The 20,323-nt window shown below is 45.9% G+C and overlaps 1 protein-coding gene across 3 annotated transcripts; it reads left to right on the plus strand.

The window, feature by feature from the left end:
- The first annotated feature begins 31 nt into the window (after positions 1-31).
- Positions 32-14,561, plus strand: slc26a11 (solute carrier family 26 member 11). 3 transcript variants are annotated; one of them, XM_079729724.1, is made up of 15 exons: positions 32-65; positions 535-784; positions 1,425-1,658; positions 3,456-3,648; positions 3,886-3,971; positions 5,064-5,382; positions 6,107-6,285; positions 6,602-6,674; positions 7,702-7,813; positions 7,882-7,937; positions 8,222-8,362; positions 8,516-8,643; positions 9,009-9,108; positions 9,877-10,010; positions 12,662-14,561. In XM_079729724.1, exons 3-15 carry the CDS (start codon positions 1,434-1,436, stop codon positions 12,782-12,784), a joined length of 1,869 nt encoding a protein of 622 aa, XP_079585850.1. In that variant the 5' UTR covers positions 32-65; positions 535-784; positions 1,425-1,433; the 3' UTR covers positions 12,785-14,561. The 3 variants fall into 3 exon arrangements, with proteins under 3 accessions (XP_079585850.1, XP_079585852.1, XP_079585851.1); XM_079729725.1 differs by lacking the exon at positions 32-65 and adding an exon at positions 79-202; XM_079729726.1 differs by lacking the exons at positions 8,516-8,643; positions 9,009-9,108.
- Positions 14,562-20,323: the final 5,762 nt, after the last annotated feature.

A 20,323-nucleotide genomic window follows, 5' to 3' on the forward strand; every position in this document is an offset into this window, starting at 1 on the left:
GGTACATGACGCGGGTCACATGACAACCGTCGCTCCGTGGCCGGAAGCTGAAGCAACGAACTGAGGTAAGTGTGGTTTGTCTTCGGAAGCAGTTCAAAGATAACATAAAGTTCAGTGCCGTGATTTAAGATAAGTGTAATAAACATTAACAGAAAAATGTAATTCTCATTAAACGTCATCTGAAGAAGAAGGCATTGTTTGGGTATGGATATATTGACGTCTGTCTCTATTTGATTCAGTGCAATTCTATAGAATATGTAACTGTTGCATGTATGTAAATTGTTTTAAAGTTTTAAAGCGTATTCTAGCAGATACTTTTGTTTAGTTTCAGTGATTGGTGATGGTTTGTGTTTCTGTAATGGTTAAACTTTTGTAAAGTTCTGCCCTTTGACCAAATGTCATGTGATCAGCAGAACTCTTTTACCTTTGTGCTATTCTGCTATTTTTCAACCAATAAATGTACTTCTACATAGCAAGTATAACATAACCGCTCAACGAGCAAACATTACGAGTTCTGTGTTATTGTATCCACAGCCTAACATCTCTACCTCCACATCAGCTGGGAGCCTTCATCACAATGAGGACACAACAGTTTGAGACCCCAACAGGCAGCTGACCCTCGCTATGACTCCCTGACACACACACACACACACACACACAGAGAGACACAGACAGAGAGACACAGACAGACACACACGGCAAACGGAGAGACAAGTTGATGAAAGCCGATATGAGCTGAGCGGAGCCCCCGTCCAGAAGGCAGAGCCCGCTGTGGGTCCACTCTGTGAGTTTCTTCACTCATCGCTCACACTTTTTATGTATCGTGTTTTTTGCATGTCAGAAAACTTGCAATAAAACCAATCATCTCTCTGTCTCCCCCTGTCTCCCACCTCCATCTGTCTCCTCTCTCTGTCTCTCTCTCTGCTCTGTCTCTCTCTCTGCTCTGTCTCTCCCTCCTCCATCTCTCTCCTCTCTCTGTCTCCCTCCTCTGTCTCCCTCCTGTCTCTCTCTCTGCTCTGTCTCTCCCTCCTCCATCTCTCTCCTCTCTCTGTCTCCCTCCTCTGTCTCCCTCCTGTCTCTCTCTCTGCTCTGTCTCTCTCTCTCTCTTGTCTCCCTCCTCTCTCTCCTCTGTCTCCCTCTCCCTCCTCTGTCTTCCTCCAATCTCTGTCTCCCTCCCTCTCTCTCCCTCATCTCTCCGTATCCCTCCTCCCTCTCCTCTCCCTGTCTCCCTCCTCTCCCTGTCTCCCTCCTCTCTCTGTCTCCCTCCTCTCCCTGTCTCCCTCCTCTCCCTGTCTCCCTCCTCTCCCTTCTCCCTCTCCCTCCTCTCTCCCTCTCCCTCCCTCTCCCTCCTCTCCCTTCTCCCTCCTCTCTCCCTCTCCCTCCCTCTCCCTTCTCCCTCTCCCTCCTCTCTCTGTCTCCCCCAGTGTGGTGCTATGGAGCAGCCCCTGCTAGGCGGGCCCCCCGGTGACTGGTGGGGTGCTCCCCCCGGTGGCCGCTGGTGGTACCGCGTGCTGCGGTCCTGGCTGCCGGTTCTCTCCTGGCTTCCGCGCTACTCGCTGAGCGCGCTCCGCATGGACGTGGTGGCCGGGCTCACCGTGGGGCTCACCGCCGTGCCGCAGGCCCTGGCGTACGCTGAGGTGGCCGGGCTGCCAGTGCAGGTGAGTGACCGCCTGGAGCACAGGTCGCAACTAGAGGTAGTTGTACAAGCACAAGTAGAATGTAGAAGTACATGTTAATCTAGAATAACATGTTAATGTAGAAGTACATGGTAATCTAGAAGAACATGTTAATGTAGAAGTACATTGGTTTCAGAGTCCAACTCTGGACTCTGAATCCCCCTCCAATCTGCCCCATCTGCCCCCAAGACCCCTGGACCTTTTACTTTTCTTCTTTCTTTTAAAATGTAAAGACTTAATTTATACGTACTGTATTGTTTTGCCTACTTTGCACTATACAGAACTTTTTGCACTATTTAGAATTTATTTATTGTAATATTGCTTATCTTATTTTATTTAATAATTTTGATTTATACTTAATGCACCGCGGGTCAGAGACGGACAAACATCTGCTGCAATCGACATAAAGCTGACTTAGACTTTTGACTTTGACTACATGTAGAGGTACATGGTACACGTAGAGGTACATGGTACATGTAGAGGTACACGTAGAGGTACATGGTGCATGTAGAGGTACATGGTACATGTAGAGGTACATGTAGAGGTACACGTAGAGGTACATGGTACATGTAGAGGTACATGGTACACGTAGAGATACATGTAGAGGTACATGGTACATGTAGAGGAACATGGTACATGTAGAGGTACTTGTAGAGGTATGTGTACCATGTACCTCTACATGCACCACTTACCTCTACATGTACCTCTACATGTAGAGGTACATGTAGAGGTACACGGTACATGTACCTCTACATGTACCATGTACCTCTACATGTACCTCTATGTGTACCATGTACATGTAGAGGTACATGGTACATGTAGAGGGACATGGAACATGGTACATGGTACTTGTAGATGTACATGTAGAGGAACATGGTACATGTAGAGGTACTTGTAGAGGTACATGGTACATGTAGAGGTACATGTAGAGCAGGGATGGAAATGAACACCCGCCACACGCCCTTTGTGGGTGGATTTGTGTGGTGGCGGGTGAATTGTGTCCCTTCACCCGCCACTGTGTCGGGTAATACTTTCGAGTCAGGTCCGTTCAAATTTGCATATTTAATACATTCGTCATACGGCGCTGCACAGTTCCACAACCATTACTGTCAACATCCGGCCCCCTTCTTCTTCTACGCCTCTTTAGCTGAACTGCGACTGTCAACATCCGGGATAATATACCGGTAACCATAGAGATAATATGCCGGTATCAACATTCGCTATAGTATGCTAGGCTAATAAATAATTATTGACATATAAAGAAAAAATACTAGAGAAAGCAATGTTGCGTTTCCTCACCGGAGGAAAGAGAACAGCTGAGGAGAGTGTAGGCCAGGTACAGGTGGCGGATGATAGTACGGTTGTCACCCCCAAAAGAAGCGTTGTTTTAATAAGATGGCGAACATCGGACAGTGGGCAACACCGTGACCGGCTGGTGTTTGACGGGACGAGCCAGACAATGTTCTGTGCTCTCTGTCGTAAACATGCTTCGGATGGCCACAGGTCCAATAGTTTTGTGAGTGGGACACAAAACCTAAAATTGGAAGCCGTGGAGGACCACGAGTCCTCAAAAAGTCACCTTCACGTTTTGAAAATTGCCAAGGGAAAATCAGCGGCCGACACCACGACAGCGATGAGGCCGCTCGTCAGCCTCCAAACAGCCCAGCTATAAAACAACCCCACTATTTCGAAATGCACACGCAATTTCCAAAAAGGGAAGGCCATTACAAGACTTCGAATGGCACTGCACGTAAGTTAATTTTTATTGTCTCTCCGCAGTACGGCCTGTACTCCGCCTTCATGGGCGGCTTCATCTACCCCCTCCTGGGCACCTCCAAGGACCTGACCCTGGGGCCCACCGCCATCATGTCCCTGCTCTGCGCCTCTGTGGTGGGGGGACAGCCGGGCCGCGCCGTGCTGCTCAGCCTGCTCTGTGGAGCCGTGCAGACGGCCATGGGGCTGCTGCGGCTGGGTGAGGCTGGTGGAGGTGGTGGTGGTGGTGGTGTCATGGTGGTGGTGGTGTCATGGTGGTGGTGGTGGTGGTGGTGTCATGGTGGTGGTGCTGGTGGTGGTGGTATCATGGTGCTGGTGGTTGTGGTGGTGGTGTCATGGTGGTGGTGCTGGTGGTGGTGGTATCATGGTGCTGGTGGTTGTGGTGGTGGTGTCATGGTTGTGGTGGTGGTGGTGTCATGGTGGTGTTTCTCTGCAGGGTTCCTCCTGGACTTCGTGTCCTACCCGGTGATAAAGGGCTTCACCTGTGCTGCTGCAGTGACCATCGGGTTCGGTCAGATAAAGGTGTGAACACACACACTTCCCCCAAACACACACACACTACAATCCCCACACACACACTTCAACCCCCACACTCTGTTCTCTCTCTGTTCTCTCTGGTCTTTCTGTGTTCTATCTGGTATCTCTCTGTTCTCTCTGGTCTCTCTCTGTTCTCTCTGGTCTCTCTCTGTTCTCTCTGGTCTCTCTGTTCTCTCTGGTCTCTCTGTGTTCTCTCTGGTCTCTCTGTGTTCTCTCTGGTCTCTCTGTTCTCTCTGGTATCTCTCTTTTCTCTCTGGTCTCTGTTCTCTCTGGTCTCTGTTCTCTCTGGTCTCTGTTCTCTCTGGTCTCTCTGTGTTCTCTCTGGTCTCTCTGTGTTCTCTGGTATCTCTCTGTTCTCTCTGGTCTCTGGTCTCTCTGTGTTCTCTCTGGTCTCTCTCTGTTCTCTGGTCTCTCTGTGGTCTCTCTGTGTTCTCTCTGGTCTCTCTGTTCTCTCTGGTCTCTCTCTGTTCTCTCTGTTCTCTCTGGCCTCTCTGTGTTCTCTCTGACTCTTTCTGTTCTCTCTGATCTCTCTGTGTTCTCTCTGGTCTCTCTCTGTTCTCTCTGGTCTCTCTCTGTTCTCTCTGGTCTCTCTCTGTTCTCTCTGGTCTCTGGTCTCTCTGTGTTCTCTCTGGTCTCTCTGTTCTCTCTGGTCTCTCTGTGTTCTCTCTGGTCTCTCTGTGTTCTCTCTGGTATCTCTCTGTTCTCTCTGGTCTCTGTTCTCTCTGGTCTCTCCGTGTTCTCTGTGTTCTCTCTGTGTTCTCTGTGTTCTCTCTGGTCTCTCTCTGTTCTCTCTGGTCTCTGGTCTCTCTGTGTTCTCTCTGTGTTCTCTCTGGTCTCTCTGTGTTCTCTCTGGTCTCTGGTCTCTCTGTGTTCTATCTGGTCTCTGGTCTCTCTGTGTTCGCTCTGGTCTCTGGTCTCTATGTTCTCTCTGGTCTCTCTGTGTTCTCTCTGGTCTCTCTGTGTTCTCTCTGGTCTCTCTGGTCTCTCTGACCGTCTGTCCCAGACTGAGAGAGTCTGCTGCCCGTGGTTGTGAGCGCCCTCCAGGCCCCGAGGCTGACGGTGTGATCCTCCCTCCAGAACCTCCTGGGGCTCCGGGGAGTCCCCCAGACCTTCTACCTGGAGGTCTACTACACCTTCTACCGGCTCCCTGAGGCCCGGCCCGGCGACGCCCTGCTGGGGCTGCTCTGTCTGGCTCTGCTCCTCACGCTGCAGTGGATGAAGAGCAGCCTGAGCCCCCGGAACCAGAGCCACGAGGGCCCCCGGAACCAGAGCCACGAGGGCCCCCGGAACCAGAGCCACGAGGGCCCCCGGAACCAGAGCCACGAGGGCCCCCGGACCGAGGGGGGCCCCTGGGGGAGCAGAGCGGCCAGGAGATTTGTGTGTGGAGCTGCCACTGGTCAGTCAACACGTACAGGATGTAGCTCTACAGGATGTAGTTCAGAGGCCTCGCGGTCTTAATAAACAACCAAACCTCCCAAGTAGTTAAAAAATGTTGATTTGCATGTTTGACACGATCCAGAAGATTGACTCTGACCAGCGATCCTGAGGTCCTGCTGAGGTAAAATACACAACTTCTGTGGGTGAAATGGCGCAAATCCTAGGCCATAAACTAGCTTTGTTTTATGATACGATACAATTATTGCAGACTATACAACCCTACAATAAGAACATGTGCTATTAGCAGTTACAATGCTAGATGCTGTATCGGTGTATATACTCGGTATTGGCCCATACATGCTCAGGAATCGGAATCAGAATCGGGAAGGAAAAAATGGTATGGGAACATCTCTAGTCCAAAACCAGATCCTCCAAGGGGCGGAGCTAAGTTTCTTGTTTCCTGATTGGTTACGGTCGTCCACCGCCTCATTGTGAGTGGATGATCGTTCAGAGGGGATCTAGGAACTGTTGCTACACCGGCGTGTCTACACGGGGTTGAAACCTGGAGACACTTTAACAGATTCCCACCTATTGGCTGAAAGCAAACTGAAGCGGAACAAGAACACCAGCAGGCGATACTCAGGAACCTAAAGTCCTGTTTGTGAGGCTCTTCGAGGTCTGCCTTCCGGAGTCGCCCCAGATCCACTCCTTGTTGTTGATCTGCTCCTCCTCCTCCTCCTCAGTGCGGAATGCCGTGGTGGTGCTCGCCGCGTCCGGCCTCGCCGCCGCCTTTCTCACCTCCGGGTTTCCTGTCTTCACCGTCACCGGGAAAACCGCCCAGGGCCTCCCGGCGTTCCGCCCGCCGCCGACCTCCGAGACCAGCGCCAACGGCACGGTGATCTCCTTCCTGGAGATCGTGAAGGTAAGAAGCAGCCAGAGCCCAGAAGGCGGATAATGCGGGGGGGTGGCTGGAGTGTGAGTGTGTGTGTGTGTGTGTGTGTGTGTGTGTGTGTTACAACTCTGTGGATTAAGGATCTTAAATGCCAAGAGACTTTCAAAGAATTGCTCCATCTCTGCCATAATAGACTATCAATCAGGAGACGATGGTGTTTATCCATAACAAATAGAGTAGATAAAAATTGATTGCCATAAAGCTTTCTGTGTTTGGTCAGCCCTTACTAAAAAAAAAGTGTGTGTGTGTGTGTGTGTGTGTGTGTGTGTGTGTGTGTGTGTTACAGGGGTTTGGTGGCGGCCTCGCTGTCATTCCCTTCATGGGGGTTCTTGAGAGCATCGCGATCGCCAAAGCCTTCGGTGAGTGTTCTGGATTAGGATTGGTTGGTCGTGTGTTCTGGATTAGGATTGGTTGGTCGTGTGTTCTGGATTAGGATTGGTTGGTCGTGTGTTCTGGATTAGGATTCGTTGGTCGTGTGTTCTGGATTAGGATTGGTTGGTCGTGTGTTCTGGATTAGGATTGGTTGGTAGAGTGTTCTGGATTAGGATTGGTTGGTCGTGTGTTCTGGATTAGGATTGGTTGGTCGTGTGTTCTGGATTAGGATTGGTTGGTCGTGTGTTCTGGATTAGGATTGGTTGGTCGAGTGTTCTGGATTAGGATTGGTTAGTCGTGTGTTCTGGATTAGGATTGGTTGGTCGTGTGTTCTGGATTAGGATTGGTTGGTCGTGTGTTCTGGATTAGGAGTGGTTGGTCATGTGTTCTGGATTAGGGTTGCTTGGTCGAGTGTTCTGGATTAGGGTTGCTTGGTCGAGTGTTCTGGATTAGGGTTGCTTGGTCGAGTGTTCTGGATTAAGGTTGGTTGGTCGTGTGTTCTGGATTAGGGTTGCTTGGTCGAGTGTTCTGGATTAGGGTTGCTTGGTCGAGTGTTCTGGATTAGGGTTGCTTGGTCGAGTGTTCTGGATTAGGGTTGCTTGGTCAATGTTCTGGATTAGGGTTGCTTGGTCGAGTGTTCTGGATTAGGATTGGTTGGTCGTGTGTTCTGGATTAGGATTGGTTGGTCGGTCGTGTGTTCTGGATTAGGAACGGTTGGTCGGTCGTGTTTTGTGGATTAGGGTTGCTTGGTCGGTCGTGTGTTCTGGATTAGGGTTGCTTGGTCGGTCGTGTGTTCTGGATTAGGGTTGCTTGGTCGGTCGTGTGTTCTGGATTAGGGTTGCTTGGTCGGTCGAGTGTTCTGGATTAGGGTTGCTTGGTCGTGTGTTCTGGATTAGGGTTGCTTGGTCGTGTGTTCTGGATTAGGGTTGCTTGGTCGTGTGTTCTGGATTAGGGTTGCTTTGTTGTGGTGTTTGTTTCATTATGACACGCTGAGGTCGTCCCCGTGTTCCTCAGCGAGTCAGAACGACTACCGTGTGGATGCCAGCCAGGAGCTGCTGGCCATCGGCCTCACCAACATCATGGGCTCCTTCGTCTCGGCCTACCCCGTCACCGGCAGCTTTGGGAGGTGAGACAGTGCCCGAGGGGGAGGAGGAGGAGCACAGAGCTGGGTTGAGCTTCTGTTTGACCCCACAGGACGGCGGTCAACTCCCAGAGCGGTGTGTGCACTCCGGCCGGGGGAATCATGAACAGTAAGACCACCCCTTCAGCCCCCCCTGACCCTCTCCCCTCCACCTCTCTCCTCTCCTGTCCTTTCCTATCCTCTCCTCCTCTCCCCTCATCTCCTCTCTCCTTTGTCTTCTCCTGTTTGGTCTCCTGGGGTTAAGGGCCTTTATCGGGACAAGGATCTAAAAACGTTGATCAAGCATAACGTATCACAGAGTGATGCAACCACTACTCAGCAACCAGCCCTCTAAATGAGCCAACGTCTCATAGTGTATATAGATATAGATCTGTCTGTCTGTGTCCTCCCTAGGTGCCGTCGTGCTGCTGTCCCTGGCCTTCCTCATGCCCGCCTTCTGCTACATCCCTAAAGCGTCTCTGGCGGCGGTCATCATCTGTGCGGTGGCGCCGATGGTCGACTACGGCGTGGTGGCGGAGCTGTGGTGCGTCCGCAGTGAGTAAGACCCCCGGACCCTTCCTAACGTCACCGCGGGGGTCCCCAGGGGGCGGCCCCCTAACGTCACCGCGGGGGTCTCCGGGGTCCCCCTAACGTCACCGCGGGGGTCTCCGGGGGTCCCTCTAACGTCACCGCGGGCTGTCTCCTCAGGGCGGGACCTGTTGCCCTTCTCCCTCACCTTCCTGCTCAGCTTCTGGGAGGTGCAGTACGGGATCCTGGGGGGGGTGGCCCTGTCCGGAGCCATGCTGCTGCACCACGCCGCACGGCCCCCCCTGAAGGTGTGTCTGTGTGTCTGACCGTTGTGTGTGTGTGTGTGTGTGTGTGTGTGTGTCTGTATGTATCTGTGTGTGACCGTTGTGTGTGTGTGTCTGTATGTATCTGTGTTTGATCGTTGTGCGTCTGTCTGTCGGTCATGCGTCTGTACGTTGTGTGTGTGTCTGACCGCTGTGTGTGTCTCACCGTTGTGTGTGTCTGAACGTTGTGTGTGTCTGACCGGTGTGTGTGTGTCTGACCGTTGTGTGTGTCTGACCGTTGTCTGTGTCTGACCGTTGTGTGTGTGTGTGTCTGACCGTTGTGTGTGTCTGACCGTTGTCTGTGTCTGACCGTTGTGTGTGTGTGTCTGACCGTTGTGTGTCTGTGCCAGGTGACTGACCACGGTGTGCTGCTGATAGAGCTGGGCAGTGGCCTCAGCTTCCCGGCCTCAGAACACCTCAGCCACGCCCTCCACAGCCATGCCCTGCTGGGTGAGACCTGCTCTATCTCTATAGATCTAGACGTGTGTAGATACTGCTGGGTGAGACCTGCTCTATCTCTATAGATCTAGACATGTATAGATACTGCTGGGTGAGACCTGCTCTATCTCTATAGATCTAGACATGTATAGATACTGCTGGGTGAGACCTGCTCTATCTCTATAGATCTTGACCGATACTGCTGGGTAAGACCACCACTGCTCCACCACGTCTATCTCTATAGATCTAGACACTGATGTAGATGCATGGCTTTGATCTAAGAGTTTCCTAACATAATTAAACAGGATTCTGAGGACCCAAAGAGGATGCAGATACAAACGCGCGCATATAAACACCCTCCAATGAAAGGAAGTCAATGTTGATTCAACGTCTATCAATAGGTTTGATAGGATTTGGATGTGAGGGGTTTCATGCATATATGTCTGTCTGTCTGTCTGTCGGTCTAGCCCCTCCCTTTCCTGTCTAGTCTCCATGTGTTTCCAGACCTCTGTAGGGTTAGCTAACCCTAACTCCGCCCCTTCCTGTCTAACCCTCTGTGTTCCTCCTCAGCGTCCCGCCCCTTCCTGTCTAACCCTCTGTGTTCCTCCTCAGCGTCCCGCCCCTTCCTGTCTAACCCTCTGTGTTCCTCCTCAGCGTCCCGCCCCTTCCTGTCTAACCCTCTGTGTTCCTCCTCAGCGTCCCGCCCCTTCCTGTCTAACCCTCTGTGTTCCTCCTCAGCGTCCCGCCCCTTCCTGTCTAACCCTCTGTGTTCCTCCTCAGCGTCCCCGCCCCGCTCCGTGGTGCTGGACTTCCTCCATGTCAGCTCCATCGACTCCACGGTGCTCAGTGAGCTGCGAGCCCTGTTGAGGCTCTTCAGGCTGCGGGGGGCGAGCCTGCTCCTCTCTCGGGTGCAGGTACACACAGCAACAACAGCACTAACGTAGTAACAACACTAACGTAGTAACAGCACTAACGTAGTAACAACACTAACGTAGTAACGACACTAACGTAGTAACGACACTAACGTAGTAACGACACTAACGTAGTAACAACACTAACGTAGTAACAACACTAACGTAGTAACAACACTAACGTAGTAACAACACTAACGTAGTAACAACACTAACGTAGTAACAACGACACCAACGTAGTAACAACGACACCAACGTAGTAACAACGACACCAACGTAGTAACAACGACACCAACGTAGTAACAACGACACCAACGTAGTAACAACGACACCAACGTAGTAACAACGACACCAACGTAGTAACAACGACACCAACGTAGTAACAACGACACCAACGTAGTAACAACGACACTAACGTAGTAACAGCACTAACGTAGCAACAACGACGCTAACGTAGCAACAACGACGCCAACGTAGCAACAACGACGCCAACGTAGCAACAACGACGCCAACGTAGCAACAACGACGCCAACGTAGCAACAACGACGCCAACGTAGCAACAACGACGCCAACGTAGCAACAACGACACCAACGTAGCAACAACGACACCAACGTAGCAACAACGACACCAACGTAGCAACAACGACACCAACGTAGCAACAACGACACCAACGTAGCTACAACGACACTAACGTAGTAACAACACTAACGTAGTAACAACGACACTAACGTAGTAACAACGACACTAACGTAGTAACAACGACACTAACGTAGTAACAACGACACTAACGTAGTAACAACGACACTAACGTAGTAACAACGACACTCGCGTAGTAACAACAATACTCGCGTAGTAACAACACTAACGTAGCAACGACACCAATGTAGTAAAAACGACGCTAATGTAGTAACGTAGTGACAAATACACTAACGTAGTAACAACGAAGCTAACACAGTTACGACACTAACCTATGCTGTGTCTGAAATCGCGCACTTCTACACTTACACTTACTTTTTTTGAGTGCACTTTGCACAAAAACGGAGATGTGCCAAAACGCAGTGCACTGGAAGTACCTCGGTGGTGTGCTCAAAACGATCTTAAACTTGAGTGTGGACCGATGGACACTTTCCACCCTCAACGGCCGCCATCTTGTCTACGTAGCGGAGGGGGCGGAAATTTCAAATCTGAAAATGGAGCACATTGTAACATTTGAGACTGACGCACTCTACAAATGTAAGTAGAATTACACATATTTGGTTTGTTTTTCAGTAGAGTATTAAAATGATGGGCGAATTATGAAAATGATCAGGCAGAAAAAAGGCTGCGCGAAGGCTGTTTTGACAGTGCACTGTAGAAATGAGAGCACTGCACCTATAAGTGTGTGTACCGTAGGGATAATGAAGTGAGCTCAATGTAAGTGAGCTTACGTAAGTGCACGATTTCAGACACAGCACTAGTAACGACGCTAACGTAGTAACAACGACACTAACGTAGTAACAACGACACTAACGTAGTAACAACGACACTAACGTAGTAACAACGACACTAAAGTAGTAATGACACTAACGTAGTAACAACAGTACTAACGTAGTAACAACGACACTAACGTAGTAACGACACTAACGTAGTAACAACGGCACTAACGTAGGAACGACACTAACGTAGTAACAACGACACTAACGTAACAACGACACTAACGTAACAACGACACTAACGTAACAACGACACTAACGTAGTAACAACGACACTAACGTAGTAACAACGACACTAACGTAGTAACAACAGTACTAACGTAGTAACAACGACACTAACGTAGTAACGAAACTAACGTAGTAAAAACAGTACTAACGTAGTAACAACAGTACTAGCGAAGTAACGAAGACAGTAGCGTAGTAACGAAGACAGTAGCGTAGTAACGAAGACGGTAGCGTAGTAACGAAGACGGTAGCGTAGTAACGAAGACGGTAGCGTAGTAACGAAGACGGTAGCGTAGTAACGAAGACAGTAGCGTAGTAACGAAGACAGTAGCGTAGTAACGACACTGACGTAGTAACAACGACACTAGCGTAGTAACGAAGACACTAGCGTAGTAACGAGGACACTAGCGTAGTAACGAGGACACTAGCGTAGTAACGAAGACACTAGCGTAGTAACGAAGACAGTAGCGTAGTAACGAAGACAGTAGCGTAGTAACGAAGACAGTAGCGTAGTAACGAAGACAGTAGCGTAGTAACGAAGACAGTAGCGTAGTAACGAAGACAGTAGCGTAGTAACGAAGACAGTAGCGTAGTAACGAAGACAGTAGCGTAGTAACGAAGACAGTAGCGTAGTAACGAAGACAGTAGCGTAGTAACGACACTGACGTAGTAACGAAGACACTGGCGTAGTAACGAAGACACTGGCGTAGTAACGAAGACACTGGCGTAGTAACGAAGACACTAGCGTAGTAACGAAGACAGTAGCGTAGTAACGAAGACACTGACGTAGTAACGACACTGACGTAGTAACAACAACACTAACTTGGTTACAACACCAATGTAGCCCCGGGCGTTGGTGTTAGTTTACTGGCTGATATGAGTGATACAGTGGTTCATGTATTCGCTCTCTGCTCTCTCCTTGCCTTCTCCCCTGCGCGCCTCCTCGTCTCTCTCAGCCCTCTGTTCTGGACGTCCTTCTGGCTGCTGACCTGCCAGGTCTGAGGCTCACGAACGACCTGTCGGCCGCCCTTCAGGGGCACATTGATGAACTCAGCTGGACAGGTGCGCAAGGTTGCTAGTTCGATCCCCGGAGTGTCGAGGTAGCCCTGTTCCTGAGCGAGACGCCCCACCCTGAGTGCTCCAGACGAGCTGGCCGTCGCCCTACGTGGCTGACACCGCCGTCGGGGGGGGGGGGGGAATGTGTGCATGAATGGTTGTAAATCGCTTTGGATAAAAGTGTCAGCAAAATCACCTTTATGTAAATGATGACCTCATCACGACTGGTGCACATTGATGACCTCATCACGACAGGGGCTTTTGATGACCTCATCTCGTTCTTCTGTTCCTCCATCTCCTTTAAAGCCCTCCAGTCAAACACCCTGAAGGGTTCTTCTGTTCCTCCATCTCCTTAAAGAGCACCTATTATGCTTTTTCGACTTTTATGACCTATAAACGTTGTTATAATGATTTATAGTCATGTTTAACCGTCCTAAAGTGTCAAATAATGACGTACATGCATTTAGACGTGTTCCCTGCTGACCGTCTGTGTGGCAGAGTGCTAAACACTCACTTGTTCCAATTCACTTGTTCCAATTTCCGGGATTTATCTACGTAAAACAATCCGGATTTTCCATGTATGGTAACGCTGCAACATGCTCTTCCGGAAGGTAACCAATCACAACGGAGTGGGGTTGGCAGGAGGGGGGCGAGGGGGGGAGGAGGACGAAGCCGAGTGTTGACAGAGAACGCTGAAAGCGCCCCGATGAGAGGAAGAGTTTCCCCAAAATCGACATCGTTTTTTGTGCTGTGATTCGTGTCAGGTTGCGTCATTAATAAGAAATTAAGACCATAAAAGTAGTATAATAGGTGATCTTTAAAGCCCTCCACTCAAACACCCTGAAGGGTTCTTCTGTTCCTCCATCTCCTTTTAAAGCCCTCTACTCAAACACCTCATTTTTGGACCAAATGCTTTTTTATATATTCTTAATATGATTTTCAAATGCTTTTATTATTACATTTTTTACAATTATAACTGTAGCAAAATTCAATTATTTCATTTTGTATTGTCACACAAAGTGGAAATCTCAGAAATAACTTGAAACTTTGTTTCAAAAGGGATCTAATTGTTATATAATAAATAAAATAATGGCACAAATTAACACGATTGAAACAATGTTTTTGTTTTTTTAACATAACTTGCAGAATGTTGTCTATTCGAAAATGTAATGTACGATTTCTACTGCAATGTTTTCTTGACAAATTAGTTTGTGACTTGACAGTTTTGTGTTTCCATTGTGTCAAAAATGTGTTAAATCAATCCGGACAAGAGACTTGATGGCACAGAAACAATAGTAGCTTTAAACTTTTTGATATTATTAAATGCATTTTATGTACGGCTGTCAAATGATTACATTTTTTTATCCCAATTAATCACATTTATTTTATTATATTTTAAATCCATTCCAGTTTAAGTTAAATGACATTATAAAATGGAAGGACAAATTATCCTTCATACCAAATTGACTTAATAAGCAAAAAATAGACCAAGTGGCCTTGAGGGAGTTTTATTGACTCACTCACTGTGGATTGAATATGAAACTTACGGAACACCACAGATTTGGGAATTGTGAAGAGGCAGTTACTACAATTGTAGTTAAATACAAATAAGTAGCACCACAGATTTGGGAATTGTAAACAGGCTTACTTACTGCACTTATGCACCTGCCAGTTGGCTTACTTACTGCAATTGTCATCAGACAGTCACTTATTGCAAGTGTAATCTATGTAAAGTAAGTGGAACTAAAAACAAATGAATTGTGATGTGAATGTTGACATTCTGTGGGCAAAACCTTTCAAAATCAGTGAAAAGAATAAATTAAAAAGTGTGTTAAATATAAAAGTGTGTTAATGCATATTTCTTTTATTAATCAATTAAAAATTAGATTGCGTTAACGCGTTACCATTGAGCTAATTTTAACAGCCCTCATTTTATGCATTTATTTAAGTTTACACATTTCAACTGAAATAGTTGGAGGACCAAAGAGATTGGACATCAAGTAGACTAAAGTTTTACTAAAATATACTTTACAGTGTTAATTTAACACTGTTGTGTGAAGTCCCTGAGTTGGCTGGATCAGGGACGGTACAAGGCTGCTTCTCAGTGTTATCTGATAGGTCAGATCTGGGGGTTGAGGTTGAAGACCACAAGACCGTTAACCACCTGATACATGATGGCCCCCTCGGACCGCCGACACCTCAGGGTGCTGTGACCCCAGGGTGCATGCCAGTTGCTACAACTCCACACCACATCTACAAATATAAGTTGGCAAGAGAAACAAAACAAACAAAAAAAAACTGCTTGGGAAGTGCCTTCTTATTCTTACATCCCATGGATGTAATTATCTATTAGTTATTCTTCCAATCAAATGTCTTCATCTTGAGTCCGGTAAAGAGTCTGTGCTTCTTGAATTCTGAGTTTGTGTGTTACTCCATTACAAATATCTCTTCAACAATGGTTAGTCACATATTTTTTGTTGATGGGGTTTCATTACACCAATGTCTGGTGACAGCTTTCTTGCTCGCTACTAGCATTATTTTGATGAAATATACATCACTCGCAATAACATTCTCTTCTTGAAAATAACATAGAGCATCAAACTACTTTTAGGGAGCTCATATCCTCGTATTTGCTTTAGTTCCTCGTGAACCATTTCCCCCAAAACATGAGAATGGCCCAAATTTCCGCCAACATTTCGGACGTTTGCTGGTGCTTCCTTTTCACTTTTAGTGTAATAAAGAAAAGAATAGGATTCTTCCATGATAATTCCCTCAAAGTTGGTGAATTGGTGGATGAGTGATGTACCCTCCAAATCTCCTGCCAATCTTCATCTTACATTTGTACATCGAGTTCCCATTTCATCGTAATAGATTAAGTTGAATGTTTGTCATTAGTGTTCAAACCTTATATAATGCCGAAATTGCAACCAAAGTGCACAGCTCTCAGTTGAGCTGCATAATAGTACTCCCTTAATTTTGGAAGAGCCACCCGCCTCTCTGTCTCTTAGGTTGGCTGAAAAGTTTTGTTTGACTCTAGGTTTTGCCCCCACAAACAAATCTGGAAATCATTCTGTCCCAGTTTGTAAATTGACCTTGTGGGACCTCTACTGGTAAAGATTGGAATGGATAGAGAAATCTGGGTAATATATTAAGTTTAACTATCACAATACTTGAGTTTAAATCCAGTGGGAGGGTAGACCATCTTGTTATATCATTTTTTATTTCTTGATCTAAATTGTTATTTGCTTTACATAGGTCGGTGTTTATAGTGATCTTAACCCCCAAATATTGAATTAATTTAGATTCCATTTAAGATCATAGGATTCCTGGAATTAATTCATTGTATATCCTCACAGATGGCCATATGTTTGTAGTAGTTTCATCAAATAGGGAGCGATGTGTTGGGTTGTTCGAGGAAAGCAATTAAATCATCAGAAAAAGTCCAAGCTTATGTTATCCACCTTTTAATTGTGACCCCTTTGAGTTCTTTATTCTGTCGGACTGCTTGAGCTAAGGGCTAAATAAAAATCTCTAACAAGGTCGGTGACAAAGAACATCCTTGCCCAATTGATTTAGTATTAAATCCGAATCGTTTGAATACCTGATAAAGGAATTTCCAATTCAGGCAGTCGAATGCCTTCTCGGCGTCAATGAGAACACTACAGTACTTTGTTTCTCTTTTTGGGTTTTACCAATTATTTGTAGAGTTCTGTGTTTTCTGTCTTGAGTTTGACGGGCTGATAAGAATTCCTTTTGATCTTCGTCTATTAATTCTCTGTTATTAAGCTGTTTATTCTTTTAAAGATAATTGCTGTATATAATTTCCTCTCTATAGTACTGCAAAGGTTACCTATCACAATACCAAACCAACAGCTGATTTTACTGTGTCCTCTCTATAGTACTGTAAAAGTTACCTCTCACAATAACCGGGTAACTGGGAAGGAAGAGATGTATCTGTATAGGAAGAGATTAATAATATAAAGTTACACAGAAAACAATGAACAAGGGCGGGACGGGACCTTATCTGCAGAGCCCATGAAACATGAGCTGGAGAGGTTTCTGGTTCCCAGGCTAGGGCAATTTAGTACTGAGCAACAAGAAAGAAAATGGTATTTCAGGGCCAATTCCGTCGCTCTGTTCCCGTGCCGAGCCATAGGCTCAGCATTAGACCAATCATCTTTGAGGATAAAATGTATTCATGCTAAAAAAAAAAAAGCATCAACAGAGTGACATGCGTGTTCCCTCCCTCATTAACATTTCAACTTCTGGATTTGACTATTGCCTTCCATATTTTTTGTGACGTTGTTTTATTTTATATTCTACACATTTATCTGACTTTGATTCAAATTCCCTTCCTGGAGCCTCAATATGTGAATGTCAAATATTTCTTCTACTACTTCCAGCCATGGTTCTTTTGTAGGGGGTTCTGCTTTGTACCATGATCTGGTTCTAGTTTTCTTTCTGACTACCAGTGTCCTGATCAGGTCTCCTATGCATTGATCCTAACCTTGATTATCCCATTTTGTTCCTTAGCCTTATCCATTTTTATTTATTTTATATAGTAATCTTTTATTTATAAGTATTTTAAGAAGTCTCCTTTTTCCAAACCAAACCTTCTCTTCTCTTCCCGGATGAATTTATTCTCCTCTTGTCTTTCTCATGTGTGGGGATGTCCCTTTTCCTTTTACCTGCCTATATGTCGTATCTAAGTGGGATCCTTGGAAGGATACTGCATGGATGAAATGATGTTCTATGTTTTATGTGTCTTTTGTGTGGCTCTTTGTTATGTACTGTCATGAGAACACTGAAACAAATCCCTAGCAACTTGTACAGAGTTGTATGGCAATAAAGTATTGAATCTTAATCTTAAGTGTTTAATGTTCGTCTAATCCTTCTGGCGCAACAGTGTGGTTCCGGAAATAAAAATCCCATTCATGTTCTCCATAGTGGTTTTGGTTAAAAGCTATAATGGCAAAACCATCCAAATACTTACCAGGTACCGTTATATTGTGAAGCGATGTTATATGCTCTTCTTGCAGAAGCCACAAGTAAAACACGTGAACATCTAGTTTTAAGAAAAACACGTTTTATTCGTGATATCTTTGAAACCACTACATCACCCATAATCCTAAAGTTGAACACGACTGGTGATGATTGGATTAGATTAATGGAAGTTAGAGTTGTGGTTAGAGCTGTAGAGGGAAATTAGTTCTACATATTGAAAGATATGTTAATATTGAATATATGCTAAAAAATATATGATATATGATTGAATACGATATAGCACTAGCAGTGCTTCTTAGTATTTTTTGTAGTATAAAAGCTTGGAATACATCATTTTTAATGAATACGAGACTGAATTCACATAAAAACGAGTAACGTAATTACGCGTTGACTGCAGTCAGGAACGAAGGAACGTACCATGTCGATGACAACGCCATGCACTATATGAAGCACTATACATACACACACATATATTCATACACACACAAATGCACGCAAACACAGAATATATGACACAACTTGTATTAACAATATGAACAATAAAATAATTACAAAGGTTATAGGATGCAAGAAACACGCTCAACTATTGGGTTGTAACCATTGCGAAAAGGTTTGCAATGGTTTACGGGTTCCTTCACTCGTTCACAAAAATAATGTACACAGTTTTTTACACCGGATCAAACATTTGGTGGTCACATGGTCACAACTACCCTGACTACATTTTGGCTTGGTTCCAGGCTTAAAACCCTGGCTTAAAAATGTACTTCCGGAACCAGAGCCGTTCAAAAAGACAAAGACCAGTGTTTTGATGTTCTCAAAGAGGACCTAGATCATATTCTCTTGGCAAACTAAGGGGAGAAGACAAAGGGAAGCTGGCCTACTTGTCAGATACAGGTCCATTTCACAGGGGACAGATGTGATGCACTATCTACTTTAGATTTAGTCAATGAATGCAGAATCCCTCCCTCCACAAAGAAAGCAAACAAGGAACCATTCATTTGAGGGTTGCTGAGTTATAATTTCGATATGCATAAATAGGCTTTGGAAAAGTGATGGGTCACACTCAAGAGCGGATTGGATTTTCTGTCCCAATATTCAGAGGGATCTCTCTGCTACTTTGTGCTTCTGTGGTAAGTTGTGTGATTGCTCTTTCACACTTCATTCCTGTTGATGAGACCTAAGGATCCTTCTATAGGCATGTATGGTGAGATAATTCTTTGCTTCAAGGTAGTTAAGGCAGATCTGGTGTGAACTCAAAATGCATTGAAAAGGATTTTCAATCACAAGATGTCTGGATCACAACTTTTTATCATAAAAAAATTCTGACCTAATTTCTCCCCATAAAACATAGGTAATAATGGAAAAACTGCTTTTGTTTTCTGCACAATACAAATCTTGCTGAAAAGTGAGCAAGACTGTTTCAAGACAGAGTTTTGAATTAGTTCCTCTCTGAAGGAGTTTTTCGTGACCTTAGATACCTGCAGATATAGAGACCATGGGACTGCCTTGTTTGGATGATCTATATTTATCTATCTGCAAGAGCCAAAACACAATGCTCTACAAAGAGAAGCCATCACACCAGTGTTTCCCAATATTTTGGTTGCACAAGCTACTGCATGGTAAATCACGTCAGGAATGCAGCACTTACAATGTTAATTCATCACCGATTTTTAAAACCGTTCAATGTGGCACAGAGATGAAGAAGTACTTTGAATGTCCCCCCTACACACTTATCTGTAGCAACGACTCCAGCCACAGGCTGCTATTGGGAAGAATTGCATTGTTCCAAGATTAATCACACAGAATTCTGTCCTCAGCATTCTTAGTCATGATTATATAGCACTACCTATATTGTAAGTTCACTGATTGCACTGATAACTTGTGATTATCTGTTTTAAATCTGTTGAGTTTTGAAGGACTGGCCCATCAAGATGGGAGCAAGGAGCTTGCTAGTGCTGCTGCTTATCCACACAGTTGCCAGGACTTGCTCAGGTAAACTCTACAAACAATTTTGGGCGACGCAATACCAATGGGGAAAAAGAGAGGGATTTTTTTTCTATCACAGAAACAGTAGTTAACTGTGTTCTGTCATTGGCCAATCAGATTTGTCCAATTCAAGTCGTGTTCCAAATGGTCCCGCTTCTCTGGGGTGATTTCATCACGTGGAAAATTGCCCCAGGAGCCTCTCATTGACTCTCATGTAAAATCTTTTTTTTTTTTTTTCGAAAAACAGAGCCTTCAATGCAATCTCTAGGGGTTCCGGGGGGGCTCGTCCCAGCGCGCTTGCATCATACGTAACTGAGCAAAGAGAGGGAGGGGGCATCTTCGATCAAGTCACGTACTACTTTCCAGATTGCAACTGTACAGTGCAATTCCGTTGTCTTTGAAAGAAGTTCCTTTTAGTCGGTGATCAAATTCAGACAAATTGGCATTAAAACAGTCAGGACCTTTCAAGACCAAATGTAATAATTAAGCAGGTTTCTCCAAAAATGTTGATGCCTCGATCAAACCACTGTCCGCTGTAAAGTTTGCCTGAGGTCTGTGGCAACAAAAAGCAG

Source organism: Pollachius pollachius (genome assembly GCF_949987615.1).
Source record: "Pollachius pollachius genome assembly, chromosome: 2".
Lineage (NCBI taxonomy): Eukaryota > Metazoa > Chordata > Actinopteri > Gadiformes > Gadidae > Pollachius > Pollachius pollachius.

Coding starts and splice junctions, on each gene's coding strand:
- slc26a11 (XM_079729724.1), top strand. CDS start 1,434: ATGGAGCAGCCCCTGCTAGGCGGGCCCCCCGGTGACTGGTGGGGTGCT. Junction 3,649..3,885: donor CATGGGGCTGCTGCGGCTGG/GTGAGGCTGGTG, acceptor GTTTCTCTGCAG/GGTTCCTCCTGGACTTCGTG. Junction 7,938..8,221: donor GGCCGGGGGAATCATGAACA/GTAAGACCACCC, acceptor TGTCCTCCCTAG/GTGCCGTCGTGCTGCTGTCC.